The following is a 15,211-nucleotide window of genomic DNA, read 5'->3' as shown; positions in this document are numbered from 1 at the left end:
AGGCAAGGGAAGAGAAGGAACAGGAATAGGCACTGCCTTTAAACTATTGATTTATGACCTTACCCATTTGATGGATAGAGTAGCAACAATCTTTTCTATCTAAGAAGCACTGTAGGATGCGTTGGTATTCTTTGGGTTGTTCTTTTTGTTTCTCCCAGCTCCAGTCTTTTTAAGAAAAAAAAATGGGTTAGAAACATTTTTATAACTGTTTATTACCTCTCTGCACTTTTATTGTAACTACAAAGTTAGAAGGAAAACAAAGGCACCACATCTAGAAGGCAGGGATGACCAAGTTAGAACATTTCTAAGTATCTTTCATTTTGATGACAAAGACATCTGGAAAGTGATTGCTTTCAAGGACTCAGTGGGTATAAAGTAAAAGCAAAACAAGAAGTTGACCAAGGAACTGACTTAACCCAAGGGCTGGAGCTGGATAAATATTACATAAAAACAATGTCACAAAGGCCTTTCTGGCCAGTTACTCAGTGAACAGGAGGTCACCACAAAGCCCGGCAGTACATCGGTATATAAGCCAGATGCCATAGCATCTCATCTCCACATAGACAGCAATGGCTTTTGCTCTTATATTTTGGCAGCATTGACAAAAGGATCTCACGGGTAAGAAGTGCTATTCTGATATACGACAGTTCACAGGGGAATATACACAGCTCACAACTAAGGAAGCTTAAAAAAAATTGCATGCTGTCGTTTTTACACCACCTTTTAAAAAGTCCATGATGAGCTTTGGGAAAACAAATACCTTTGCTATCAGGTGTTCAAGGTTTCCCTAAGACCAATGCCAAAGTAACTGCATCTGTACGGATACCATCTGTGCCTTCAGCACAGCCCCCTAAATCCTACAGAGGCCATTCGTAACTTGCTGAGGACAACTGCAAAAACTCTATGTAATCACTGCAATCCTCTCAGCTCTAGAAACGCTGTCTAATGGGACAGATTTTTGAGGCTTAGTTTGCGTCCAAGACAAATTTTTCTCCTGAGGTTTTAAAGAGTTTGAAATAAAGACTGAACTACACTTGAAGCCAAAGGCCATTATCTCCAGACTCTTCAGTTGTCTTTTGCTTCTAGTGTTTCTAAAACCAAAGTTTTTAACTTTGGATCCAGCACAGCCCTCAGAGGGTGAACCACATCCAACTTCTTTTCATTAGCTACCAAATTGTCCAATTCTGGGGAAATCCTAATTAGCTGGCTGCTAAATAGCACTAAATATTCACTGACGACAATGGCAAGTGAATACTCTACCTTAATTTTAAAATAGCTGAATAGGAAACAATCCAAAAGACATCTTTACAAAATTACTCTTTTAACTCATCTTAGCTACAAGATCTATTTCCAACTTCTTCCTGCTACTTGATTTTGTATTGAAACAATTGAGATTGCTGACTGTGGAGTTTTTTTTTTTTTTCCAGTTTGCTCCCTACTTCCAGAACTCGCTTCCAAAATAATCATTTTGAAGTGTGTTATAAATGAAAAAAAATTAAATAGTAAGAATGGATCTACACCAAGAAGCATGTATAAACAAGGGAAATCACTGGACAAGGAGTTGGAATATCTTTATTTTATCCCCAAATCTTTGATTTCTTGCTGTTTTACCCTGGGTAAATCACATCACTTCCCTGAGCCTCGGTTTCCTCATCTGTAAAATGGAAATTATTATACTATCCAGGGGAAGCAGGATATCCCAAACCCTGAAGAGAAGGTAACAAGCCCTGAAACCTCCCTAGGCCCTTCTCCAATCCTCTCTGAAAGCTGTAGCAAAATCTGTGAGTTTGCACAGTGGGAAAAGGAAAACGATGTTTCTATACTTCTGAACCTCAATTAGCAACAGCCAATGAGTTCAGCAGCCCAATCTCACCCAAAGTGTCCTTTCACTCTCTCATCCCCAAGTCCAACTGGACCTTCACCCAAGTGCCTGAACTGGCATCCAGCCAACCCCATCCTTCAGATGCCCATAGGGAAGTATGTACATGTCTTAAGAAAGCAAGACTCAAGAGTTCCAACAACCAGCCAGGCGCGGTAGCTCATGCCTGTAATCCTAGCACTTTGGGAGGCCAAGGCGGGTGGACCCTCTGAGGTCAGGAGTTCGAGATCAGCCTGGCCAACATGGCAAAACACCATCTCTACTAAAAATTCAAAAATCAGCCAGGCGTGGTAGCAGGCACTTATAATCCCAGCTACTCAGGAGGCTGAGGCGGAGAATTGCTTGAACCCGGGGGTCAGAGGTTGCAGTGAGCCAAGATCGCACCACTGCACTGCAGCCTGGGAGACAGAGCGAAACTCCGACTCAAAAAAAAAAAAATAGTTCCAACAACCATTATCAGAAGGCTTTCTTAATTAAATGTCCTCCCAAGGAAGCAAATTTAAAGATTCCTTCATCATCAGCTGGACATCCTTAGTGAACCAAAACCAAAATAGCGCCAGCTCCCTCTATGCACTTCCTTTAGGTCACTTACATCCTTCACCAGGCAGATATCTTAAACGAGGTCAAGAAACAGACTTAATCACCACACCCTTCTTCCTGCTCCCTTTGTTATCTTGCATTTCTAAGGACTTACTCAAACAATAGCAAAGATGGAAAGGATAAATGACATACCTCCCTCGATGTTCAGTTCTGTCCCAGGAAAATAACTCCCTGGCTTGGTGACTCACAAGGAAACACTAGCTGTTTCCTTCTTATGAGGGGCTTTGTTGACTTGTCAGCCCCACCACTTGAGCTTGCAGAGAGCATTTTAAGACCCTCAAGTTTGTTACTGAGTGTTCCCAAGGCTCAGCATCAAGCTAAATCAACAGCAGCAAGTGATACTGCAGAGGTCTCTGAGAAAGTTTATAAAACAAATTTAACTCACCCCTTCCCAAGTGTCTACAGATAAGGGCTTGAGCCAGCATCATCTGTCCACAGCGTAGCATACATCCCCAACCAGCATCTGATGAAGGGCCCGTTCCACCTGTTGGCAAAATGGAAGGGAATTAATATGGGTTCCTCAAATTGCCCTTTCCTGAAACATCAGCATATTTGGGACTCACACAAGACAGGCAAATATATATACTCTGAAAAGTGAGGTGACAGATACACCCACAGATCAAATAAGATTTGGGTATATGGTTGGAACTTGCAAACATAGTGCTGAGTCAACCAAAACAGGTTCTATGGCCAAACATAAAACAAGCAAATGAACTAAATGTGTCCCTTATGTTTTCTGCTTGAAGACTTCTAGGTATACATGCAATTTTGGTAGGTGACTGCCATGTATGAATACCAACCCTTAGTCCATTCCATGTCATCATCTGCCAGACCCAAACCTGGCCTTGCATAGCTCACTTGCATGGCCCTGAAATTCTCAGGGAAGCCAGTCTTACTTAGATAAAGAACAAATACTACCAAAGGCAATCACCAAAATGGTCAAAGAGATTTGGAAGGCTCATGACTATTCTGAATATACACTATGAAGATCTGAACAGCAAGAAGGACATTGTAAAATAGGGGAAAGATCCCTAGATGAGGCATCAGAAGGCCAGTCTCTAGTTATCTAATCTAAATCTCACCTATAGGCTGAGCATAATAGTACATACTCTGCCTACTATCAGTGGGTATTGTAAGAACTGAGAGAATATCTGTGAAAGTGTTCTAGAACCCATAGAGGATGATACAAATACTTGATGTTTTGAGTATGATCATAATTTAAACCCATATTAATAAATTAGAAATGTATCTTTAAAAGGTATAAAATTAGTTAATAAACGAAATAAGACAATAGGTTCCATTTTAAGAACACCTTATGCAAAGAAAATCCCACATATGAGGCCAGGGTGAGCTCAATATCCTTTTCCAAGGGGCCAATGAAATCAGATAACTTGTATGGCAGAGAGGATATTTTGTTTTCATTGTTTTCTTTTCCCAGCGTGGAAGTGGAAAAATATGCTATAAGCATGATCTCAGAAGACTAACTTCAAAGGGGGTCATCATCCTTGTAGGACAAGTGGGTCAAGTTGGTCACCCCTTTCTTTTAGTTGTGGGGACTGAAGGAGAGTTACTACAAGAAGATGGGAAGGAGGGAGCCAATTTATGACCTGGAAGGGGTGCCTTTTGGCTCTTGCTAATGCTGGGATTATTGGCCAGATTAGTATGGAAAAGATGCAATGAGGCCCACATAAAGAAGAGATCATCTATTGCCAAAATATTGGCAGAGTAAAATTAGAAATATTTTCCAGCCTTGCAAAGAGCTCCTCAGCCAGAGAAAGTTAACAGTTCAGAACCACTGGTTACTAAAGATTGTTCTTTTGTTTGTTAGTGACTGGGGTATTTCTGGGGAGAGCAAAAAAAAAAAAAAAAAAGGGCCGGGCGCGGTGGCTCACGCCTATAATCCCAGCACTTTGGGAGGCCGAGGTGGGCGGATCACGAGGTCAGGAGATCGAGACCATCCTGGCTAACACAGTGAAACCCTGTCTCTACTAAAAATACAAAAAATTAGCCGGGCGTGTTGGCGGGCGCCTGTAGTCCCAGCTACTCGGGAGGCTGAGGCAGGAGAATGGCGTGAACCCAGGAGGCGGAGCTTGCAATGAGCCGAGATCGCGCCACTGCACTCCAGCCTGGGTGACAGTGCAAGACTCCGCCTCAAAAAAAAAAAAAAAAAAGAAAGAAAAGAAAAGTCTGTGTGACCTTCATTTTTGGCACTGAACAGAAAGGTTGATTTCATTCTAGTTTCCTCTTAGAAGAGTAGATTTCACCATTTGTAGGCCCTTTTCCTACAGGGCCATGATACTAGGAAGTGGCCACCCTACTTGCAAATGTGTTGTATATCCTTTATGAAGACAGCATATTCACTTCACCTACTGAGCTGTCCTTTTTTCTAGTTGACAGCTGGTAACAGCCTAGAATTAGTTCCAAGGAAACTACTGTAATTTGTCTCTCAATGGCAAGGTGCTTTCATGTCATAAGGGGGAAATAAAACAAATAAATTATTTTCTTTCTTTCAAGACACAATTTTCATTAATAATCATGTAGTTCCACAAAGCAGTGGATTGTAATTTAACAGATATTATACAAATTAAAAGATTATGTGATTTTCCCCCTTAATCTCAAAAGTATAACAAGTAATATCATCTGGTGCCTGAACACTTGGAGGTGGTGTCAAAAGTATACTGTCATAATCCCTCAGTGAAATAGAGCCATATGTGAAAGGATACTTTAGCAATGAAACTTTTGGATGAAGTGTAAGATTTACCTAGTCTCCTCAATCAAATTCTTTGCTATAGTGAGCTGTTAATTCTGAGGTTTCTATGAAGTCACTGATAACCTCAGGCAAGCTATCCACAAGGAATAAAGCACAGTAAAACAAATGATTTACCTACCAATTGGTGAAAATTTCCTTCTGTATGTAAACCATAGACGAGCACTTATATCAGACAACAGCTTAGATTTTTCTGTAATTAAATGTAAAATTAAAATTAAATCACCATATCTAAAAATACCCACCTTTACTTCTGAGCCAGCTACTAACTTAATTTCAAATAACCAGTCAATTCCATTATTATGGGGCTAGGTAAATTCACAGGAAACCCATTCTCATTTTAGCCAAATAATTTCAGTATTTCTCCCAACCTATGGTTTGACCAGAGCTATTTGACTGGTATAATGACCTTGGGTAGCTCCTGTCATCTTTTCACTGAGTTCCACAGTCCTGGCAGTTACAAACACTGGGATCATTGCCAAAAGACAAGGAATAAGAAAATTAAGGATCCTAGAGAACCCACTAACAAGACTATCAGCTCCAGCCTGAATGATGGTTGGTTGGATCTTGCATCAGCACCCATCATCCCTTATCTAAAACTAGAGGTTTGGCTGGGCCCAGCGACTCACACCTGTAATCCCAGTGCTTTGGGAAGCTGAGACAGGGAGATCGCTTCAGGCCAGGAATTCAAGACCAGCCTGGGCAACATAGTGAGACCCCATCTCTACAAAAAAAATGAGGTATGAGGATCACTTGAACCCAGGAGTTCGAGATTGCAGTGAGCTATGATCACCACTGTACTCTAGCCTAAGTAACAGAGAGACCCTGTCTCAAGCAAAACAAAATAAAATAAAACAAAACAAAAACTAGGGGTTAGCTTGTTTGTGTGGATGCATGTGTGTCTGTTCATGCACACATGTATGCTTAAATAAAAAGGAAATGTCTTACTAAGCAAATTAGGTGTGTAAGAAATGTATCTATAGCAACTAGTGCAACTGGCACTTATAATCTAAATGCATATATAATATCACAAATGTTTTTGTGTCTTTTTTCAAAGCATGCTTTCTTGTATTCTATGACATAAATTTACTTTGATGGGCCACAAATATGGCTTCCACATTTTTATCGGTACTTAGATGTGGCTGTCTTTCTTAGTCACCTCTCTCCCTCTTCTCAACAACATGTCTGTATTATATTATGTATAAAACTTATAGTCACTGCACTTAAAAAGAACAAAGGGAAATCTACTTTTAGCCAATAGTTTCTATTTTGTGTCTTCCTTTTCTTTGGAGCAAATCGGAAAGTTGAGCTATCTGTATTTTCCCTCCCTTCCATGCCCCGGTGCCTAGCATATTCAGGGAAGCAGATGTATAATGGTTAAGAGTAAGACACCTGAAGTCATACTTTGCTTGGGTTTGAACCCTGACTCTGCTACTTACCAGCTGTGTAACCTGGTTAACTTAACCTCTCTGAGCTTCAGTTTCCTCATCCATAAATGGGGAGAATTATAGTACCTACTTCATTGAGTTGTGAGTATTCAAAAGATAATACACGTAAAGTGCTTGGATGGTGACTAGTATGCAGTGAACCTATAACAGATGTTAGCTGTTATGTGCTCGTCATCTTAAATGTCCACACCCTCACTCCTGCCTCTGACAGTCTTTATGCCTTCCTGTGTGGCTTTACGCTGGGAAAGTTGTATGGACATTTTAGCAATGATTTCATTTTAAGAGGTGTTTCCCAATTTAACATTTGAATATGAGTGGATTTGGCAACCTGGGGATTCCTGTTGTCATGGAATGCAGAATTAGAAGAGATCCCCTCAAATCCCCTCATTTTAAGTACCACTGAAGGAAGTTAAGATCCAGAAAGAGACAGTGACTTACCTGAGTTAGAAGAGTCTGAATACAAAAGGTCTCCTAATCGCTAGCTCCAGGCTTTCCACTGTTCAGAATTCTCCAATCAAAATAATGAAGCCAGGCTCAGGAGGAGCTCCACAATGCCTAACTTCCTCTCCTGCCTTTTCATCTGCCTCTTCCTGTTCCTTCCTCCATGCTAAGTGAGGGCCTCTGAAGAGGATGTCTCCTCAGAAAGACACAAATCTCAGAGCTGCCTCTTTCCAAGCTCTGGCTTTATCTGGGTGCTGGGCTGTTAGCAGTTTCAGGTTAAAAGGTCTTTCTTTCCCAATCTATAAGAATGTAATGGTAAGGAAGAAAAATTCAAGCCTCCTTTCCATCTAGCTGCAGTGGCTAAAAGTTCTATACAAAATCAGAATAAACTGACACAGTGCTACGGTCAGCAAAAGATCTAAAACTTAAGAAAAACTTAGGTCTGATATTGTTTCTGAGGTCCATGGGTTGTCTAGAAGTCCTTGGGTGTTTTTATCTAGCCAGACAAGCATGTGAGAGTAATAAATACGTAGACCAGTCACGAAAGGCTAGAGACTGATTAGTGATACCAGGAGTGGGTCCGTGTTTTTTGAAACCCAAGGCTTCTAGAATTTGGGGATTCTCCTTTAAGGAAAAGAATAAAAATATATTACTTGTGCAAATTGTGCAAAAACCTATAACCATGTAAACACACTACTAGGGCCTTTCAGGGCCTTGGAAGGGGCCTGTCCAAGCAAAAGTCCTGAGGCTTAAGCTCCTTTGACTACAAGTTAAATCCACCTCAGAGTAGCATTAACATTGAGCAAGACAATGCTCTGCCAACCCAAGAAGAAAAACTACAAACCCTGAACCACAGGTGCCTACCTCATCTGGGTTCTTACAGACAAATGCTACCAAATCTTACCTGTTTTAAGGAGATGCTGCTTCCCTAAGATCCATACCAGCTCATCTGTATCTGGATATTCTTCTAGGTAGTCAGTGAAAATAGTAATCTGATCTTCATACTTGGATAAAACTAAAAGAAAAGGAAAGAAACAAGTAAAATGTAATAGAAGGGGCTTATCTTTGTGGTTGACTGATTATTACCTTTGCCCTGAAGGTGAAAGGTCAGCAGCTTGAATCTAATGGAAGCAATTCCTTTTCCTTGAGGAACAAACACACTCACAAGACCTCTAAATCCTTTAGTTGAAGGATTTCCTCTTGACCATCTCTTTTGACCTTCCCTTTCTCAAGGTCCCATTTAACACCATCTCCAAACAATCATTTGGCCACAGTTACTTCAAAACATTTTGTACCATGGGGCCTTCTTTGTAAATAGCCAATTATCCAGCTTCCCCTACTCTGAGTGTGTTGAGGTGATACAATACCTGCATACCTAACTCCTGCCCATGTCACAGGGAATATCATGAGGTTTGTATTGCGAGGTTTCTAGTGGCCAGTGGCTTGGAAGGTGCTGTGACAAGCCTGAATGTTTGTACAACTGTGTATATGGTAATATTTTAGCTGAAAGGCCAGATGTTTTCACAGTATTTTTATTTGCCATTTTATTCACATATGGCTTCTGCAAAGAAGGATCTTGAAGTTAACAGTAAACATAACTTGTTCTTGGAATTCACAGATGACTATTAAGATATAGTAAGAAATATATATTTAGTTTCTATCACTGTTTTCTGGCACAGAGCTCCTAAAACCTTTGTTATGGTGAGTGACAGGGATGCTACGCACATCTTTTCTTCTGAAATTTGGCCTTTCTCCCTGGTTCCTGACATAGAGCTCCTAGTGAATTTCCTGGGTGATAAGAGCATCTTCCGTTCTAATGAAGTATCTCTTGGTGGGCTTCTGGATGGAGGCTGGTTACCAGAAAGACTAAGCCATGATCAGAAGCTTGGAACTTTCAGTGCCAACCCCCATCTCTTTAAATAAATAAATAAATAAATAATAATAATTTTCTGAGAGAAATTATATTATAAACAGTAAATACATTTCCAAGCTAGTCCACAAAACCTATTTTAATCTGTAACTAGAAAATTTAAATTGATAGTTTATTTCACAGTTTATGGTGCTATATCTATGAGAAAATATATTTCAAGTTCAAAGCTAAGATACTCAACATACACCTCTCAACTCATGGGGGCTCCTCAGCCCCTGTGAGGAAGGGAACACAGAGAAAGTAGGGAGCCATTTGTACAACTACAAGTAGCTGCAGAGATTCTCTAAAAGAAATCCCTTGAAAGGATAAATTGTTTTATTTTATTTTTTGTTTTCTAAGGCAAGGGCATGTTGTTTTCATAGAAATAAATGCTCCTAAATATAAATGAGTCTGTTCTGATAAAAAAAAAAATGAGTCTGTTCTGATCATATAAATATTTTGTTGGAAGTTGAAATTATAATTTGTACAAGTACTTTTAGAAACACAGCTGAGATCGAGACCATCCTGGCCAACATGGTGAAACCCCGTCTCTACTAAAAATACAAAAATTAGCTGGGCATGGTGGTGCATGCCTGTAGTCCCAGCTACTCGGGAGGCTGAAGCAGGAGAGTCGCTTGAACCCGGGAGGCCGAGGTTGCAGTGAGCCAAGATCGCGCCACTGCACTCCAGCCTGGTGACACTGTAAGATTCCATCTCAAAAAAAAAGAAAAAAAAAGAAAAAGAAACACTGTTAACCAGGGATATTACCTTTCTTAAAATATCTTACAGAATTCCAGTCATTCAAGGATTTAAGTAGCCCTTCTCCTCAATATATTTTAATTATTAAGATGATAGTCTCTGCAGTGTTTCAAATCTAAAGAAGTTAGAAACAGCCATTTTGTTCCCCAGTGAAAATTCATCACTACCAAATCTGACAGGGAGCCTGTGCCATCTTAGCCTCTCTGCTGCTGGCCTCAGCCCCTGGCCCATGCCCAGGAAATACCAGGCTAAAAATGATTATCCAGGTCAGGCCATCCCCAGGAGGTGGTGGACTGAGGCAGGGCAAATCACACTGTGTACCTCCCCACCCTACCCTCTACCCCTCACAGGCAGAAGAAATCAGGTTTAAATGAACATATAGTGTAGCCTAAAAAGAGAAAGAAAATCAGAAAATAAGTAACTTGAGTAGACTGTAGGAAAAGGGCAACCTCTCTGGCATTGCCTTGGTAGGGGTGAGGATGGATGGCATTGGATGAATGTACAGCATGTATGCATATAAGCCTTGGGTCTTTTTTTAGTACTGGCCAAAGAAATACCATTTCTCTATCGCCAACCCTGTCTCAGTGAGTCACTGGCCAGTTATCTCGTCAAATTAGTAAAGCCCTTTAAAGCTTGTGACAACTGCCTTGCTTCATTTGGGATGGCTCTGATCAAAATGGCAGCCAAAGAATTTTACTCTTGCACTTCACCCCCTCTCAGGCCTAGCTAGGCCAGCAAGAAGGTCATTACAGTCTCTATTCTTCTTGATTCTTCTCTTAAAAGATAGACACCCTGAATGCAGTATGTGAGGCCACAGCCATCCTTGAATCGAGGCTACATGTATGGAACAAATGAAACAACAGAAAATGAAATTAACAGAAGCAAGAAGCAGTGAGATGGGAAGATTATGTACATGGGGGTCTAGGGAGGAAAGAGGAACAGGTCCTACATAGGGAGAACTCATATGAAAAAGCAATCTGGGAAGTGGATGAGGTACAGAAGTAAAATATCATTTCCAATACAATTACTTCTGATTAACAGCAATGCTTTTTGTTTTAAATTTTTCACAAACTACCTTTGTCTTGCCTTTAAAAATAAACAAACCAGATATCAGGCTGATATGAGTTCCCTGCCTTTTCTGTCTGTTTAAAGAGATAGGGACTATACAGGCAGAGCTACAAATCTATAACTTGGTGGACCAAGAATTAGTTTCTACAAGGTCTCAGGGACAACAGGCTGCACCCTGTTCCACTGTACTTTAATAATAATTACTGTACTGAAGTCTCTGCTGGGTTAGTTTAGTGGCCAGCTCATAATTAGACAAAGATTTCCTTAAATTCCTGGAAACAAAAAGCCTCCCAGTTTTGGCCAAGGGACTCTGTGTACATGTTGGGGCATGTCTTCAACACTCAGCCACACAATGTCTTCTGCCTTTGTCTTCACTTTCTGCTTATGCCAAGCTCAAGATCAGCCAGAGTGAGAGCTTAGGACCTATTGAGGTCTTTCCGGAGCATGTGCACAGCCCTATGCATGCGTGTAATCTTGTAGATTCCCAGGAATATGCCCAAGCTTTCCAAAGCCCCAAGGAATCTCATTCCCCAGCTTTTTCTTCAAAGCTTTGTGGTTAGCTGGAAATGTTATCCATTGCTTCAGGCAGCTGAGAAGTTAATTGACTGCCTCTAATCATTTTCCAAAAGAAAGGCCCTGGGGAAAAGGCTTTCTGTGGCTCTGTGTCAGGCCAAATAAATAAAGTCTTACAAGTGAGGGGTCTTCTGGGGGAACTCCAGACAGATCGAATAATGACAATTCTCTAGAAATGAGGCTGTAAAGGAGTCCCAACCCTATTCTGTCTCCTCTGGTGGCTGCCAGGCTGCTGGTTTTCCCTGTGAGTGAAGGCTATTGATTTTGAAGGCTACTGCACAGCCAGGGAGAAAGGGATGGGAATAGGGTGAATGAAAATACTAATGCCACAAAGCTCACTGGTCTTATCAACATGCAGCTGTTTTTCTTGAGTAAATGTTCCCTGGATTGCTGCAAGCCTTTAGTTCATTTCTAGAGTTCTGAAAAATTTGATGCTATTTCTGCCAGTTTTTTCATTGCTATTATGGAGAGAATTTTCAGAGGTACTTACTCTGCCATTTTTGCCAATGTCTTACTTTAATAATATGGCTTCCGGCAATTGACTACATTTCTAAGGGTTATTTGGAAAATTGCAAGTAAATGAGAAAATCACTTTGAAAAACAAATTTTCTGACAGGGCTTAACAAAAACACTTATACCTCATGACATGAATTTCAGTCAATTCATCTTAGATTCTGTGGAGCTTGTGCTAAAGAAAGAAGCACCACAAACTCTCTAAAGTGAAATTAAAAGGCCATAGAATCTCAGGGCCAGGAAGGGTCTGAGATATAGGATAACCTCCTTATAGGTCTTTCAATTCTAACAGCATGCCAGGACACTGCTGGTGCTAAAACAGCCTTCTCAGCAATGCATACATCAAATCACATCTTAAAGAACTTGGACAACATCCACAGGGGATAGGTATGGTAACAGCTGAATATTCATTCATATTTCATTCCATAAACTTTATAGAGTATACCTACTATGTGTTAAGTATAGAGGGTAAAACATCAGTGAGATACAGTCTCCACCTTCCAAAAGCTTTTTAGTGGAGAGGCTAGGTCTGGAAACAACTAACAGAAGTGCAATAAGTGAAAGGAAAGTGATGCGCAAGACAGGGAAAGAAAAGGAAATAAATACAGTAATTAATTCCAACTGGGGGTGAATAGGCTTTCTACAACCTAGAAAAGGTGGCATCACAGCTGAGCCTTAATGGAAATAAGATATAAGTGGTAAGGGGGACGGGAGGGAATTCCTGATTGAGGGAACACCGAAAGGGCTTGGCAAGCAACTGAGTGTAGGGTGGGGCAGGGGAGAGTGAGAGAGAGTCAAAAATAACTTGCAGTTTTCAAGTGTTGGTGATGAAATGGTGGCAGAAAACCATGGGGGTGGGTAGGGAGATAATAAGCTTGGTCTAGCCAGAATCTGTTGGACTCAGTGGATTTGTGGACAGGGGTTTAAAAAACAGTGAAGGGAGAGTCAACCTGCACAGGGCTTTTGAAAACAGGCATGCTAGATGGCAGGTTAATTAGCAGGGCCTGGGAAAGCAGGAAGACAGCCAGAAGACCAAGGCTCCGGCCCAGCCTGCAACATGCTTTCATCCCCTTCCTCCTGGGTTCGCTTACTCCCCTGTTAGTCCCCAGCTTCTGCTCACCTGTGCACAGGCCCTGCCCCATCTTCATTTGTCTTCCACCCTGTGACCTGCTTTTCTGACAACCAAGAACTTAGAAAACAGAAGATTGGGCAAAAATTCTTAGCATTTCAAGTGGATTTTCACAATCAAAACAGCAAGTTTTCTTGAATTTACTCAGCAAGTCACATCCTAGCAATGCTAGGTTGTCAAATAATGCAAAAGACATGAATGATTTCTCTACAGACTGGTATAAACTTTGACTTCCTAAGACAACAGTGAAATTTTCAAACTTACATTAGAGAATCTTAACCAAAGAGTTATCCTTCAGCTAGAGAGGACTTTATGGGATTCTATTTAACTGACTGGTGTTAGCGGTGGTGGAGCAGAGGAGGCTACACCTGATAAATTTCAGGGCAAGTCAGCAAAGTAACCAGTCTGGTTAGCAAGGGACAATTGTTAAGCTATAAGACTCTGGTTTTCAGCTAGAAAAATTAATCAGGCCATAGATAATTTGGCCCCAGAAAATATGACATTTCTTACAGATTTCAGTTAATTCATCCTACTGACACAATGGTAATCCCACTGACAAATGTAATGCAAAATTGGGCTATTTCTGTGTTTCCTTTAAAGTGAGGCTTTTGAAAATCTTATTCCCTTTTTAAGTGTATTTTTCTTGTTGTTTTCACTTAGGGATAAATTGCTGCCTGCTGTCTGCTGAGTGAAATGCATTTGGAAACGTCTATGGGGAAATGAGATTCCATACACAAACTGGTCAGGAATGTACTAACACATAGACCACTGCACCTCTGAATTGCTGCCTCTTTTTGCCTTTGCTAAGATAGCTCTGCTCTTTTTTGATAGATGCCATTTCCAGAAGGATAAAAAGACTAGCTTTGAAAGGAGAGTCTAAATGCCTCTGTGATAACAAGGTGCTGCTCAGAGGATGCCGCCTTTGTAAAGGCTATCGTTTTTGTTGATAAGGCATACAAAAAGGGTAGCACACTGGATGTATTGATGAAGAAAAATATTTGGTTGGCAATATAATTCAAGACTAGAGGCACCTTTTTCACAAACTGAGGTGAGAATCACCTTGATTCTTCAACAGGTTTTGTTGTTTAGAATCAACCTGCTGGTCAGTTGTTACTGGGAAATTGGAGGAAAGCATGATTGAATTCCCAAGGAGGACAGTTTCACATTAGTGCCACTGCCAAGCCATGCAGTGGGTTAAAAGAAAGCTTCCATGGTACTGTATCTTTGATTTTGGACAATAACCAAACTAAAAAGCAACAATACTCAAATACTGAGCTCATGGCTCATTTAGGAATCAAGACACCATGAAAATATTTAATCAAAATGAATAGTGTGTCGACTTATTTTTCTTTAATATCCAGCATGGTGAGGAGAAGGAGGAAAAGGAAAGGGAAAAGGAGGAAATGCCTACATCCCTGTTAGAAATAGCTCTATTCTAGGAGCCCCAAAATTTGTGTTCTAGTCCTGCCCTGCCACTTAATATATGACCTTAGAAAATCTACTGCACTTCTCTGGACCTCAGATTCTCCATCTATAAAATGAGCAGTGTGTTTTCAAACAGCACATCCTAATTTATCAGTGGGTGGTGAAATCTATATAGAGGGTTGCAATCAGCATTTTTAAAAAATGAAATTGAATAGAATAGAAAAGATCAGTATACTGCAGATAAGAAGTATTGTTTCATGAAACTTGTTTGTGTGTATAAAAACCACGTTGCAATGTAAAATGTATTTCTCATTGTGTTGTTATGATAAAAAAAAAAGTTAGAAAGCCACCGGTCCAGACCTACACTGTCCAATACAGTAGCCACTAGTCACATGCAGCTGTTTAATTAAAATTAAAGACAAAAATGCAGTTCCTCAGTCACACTAGCCACATTTCAAGCACTCAATAGCCATGTGTGGTTGGTGGTTACCGTATTGGATAGCACAGATACAGAACAGTTTCAGAATCTCAGAAAAATTTACTGGACAGTTTTATTATAAGGAGTTTTTTATGATTCTGTAGTACGTGGAGGCAGGATGGGGTGTTAGGAGGAGTACCCCGAGCCCTAGGAAGAGAAGATGTGTTCACTTGTCTCTCTTAAGAGAGTCTGTATGTGAACTTCTAAATAAATGAACCAACA

The 15,211-nt window shown here is 40.5% G+C and overlaps 1 protein-coding gene across 4 annotated transcripts in view; it reads right to left on the bottom strand.

Moving 5' to 3' along the window:
• Positions 1-15,211, bottom strand: part of ATG4A (autophagy related 4A cysteine peptidase) — a 63,386-nt gene that overhangs the window by 20,432 nt on the left and 27,743 nt on the right. For all 4 annotated transcript variants that reach the window (XM_004064686.3, XM_063702816.1, XM_063702817.1 and 1 more), the window contains 4 exons: positions 8,040-8,150; positions 5,368-5,439; positions 2,865-2,963; positions 64-165 (listed from right to left, as the gene is read on the bottom strand). In XM_004064686.3, coding sequence (XP_004064734.1) covers positions 64-165; positions 2,865-2,963; positions 5,368-5,439; positions 8,040-8,150 — 384 coding nt within the window. The remainder of the gene's footprint in view (positions 1-63; positions 166-2,864; positions 2,964-5,367; positions 5,440-8,039; positions 8,151-15,211) is intronic.

This window comes from Gorilla gorilla, chromosome X, assembly GCF_029281585.2.
Source record: "Gorilla gorilla gorilla isolate KB3781 chromosome X, NHGRI_mGorGor1-v2.1_pri, whole genome shotgun sequence".
NCBI lineage: Eukaryota > Metazoa > Chordata > Mammalia > Primates > Hominidae > Gorilla > Gorilla gorilla.
The sequence above is the reverse complement of the archived record's forward strand: the minus strand, read 5'-3'. Positions and strand labels throughout refer to the sequence as shown.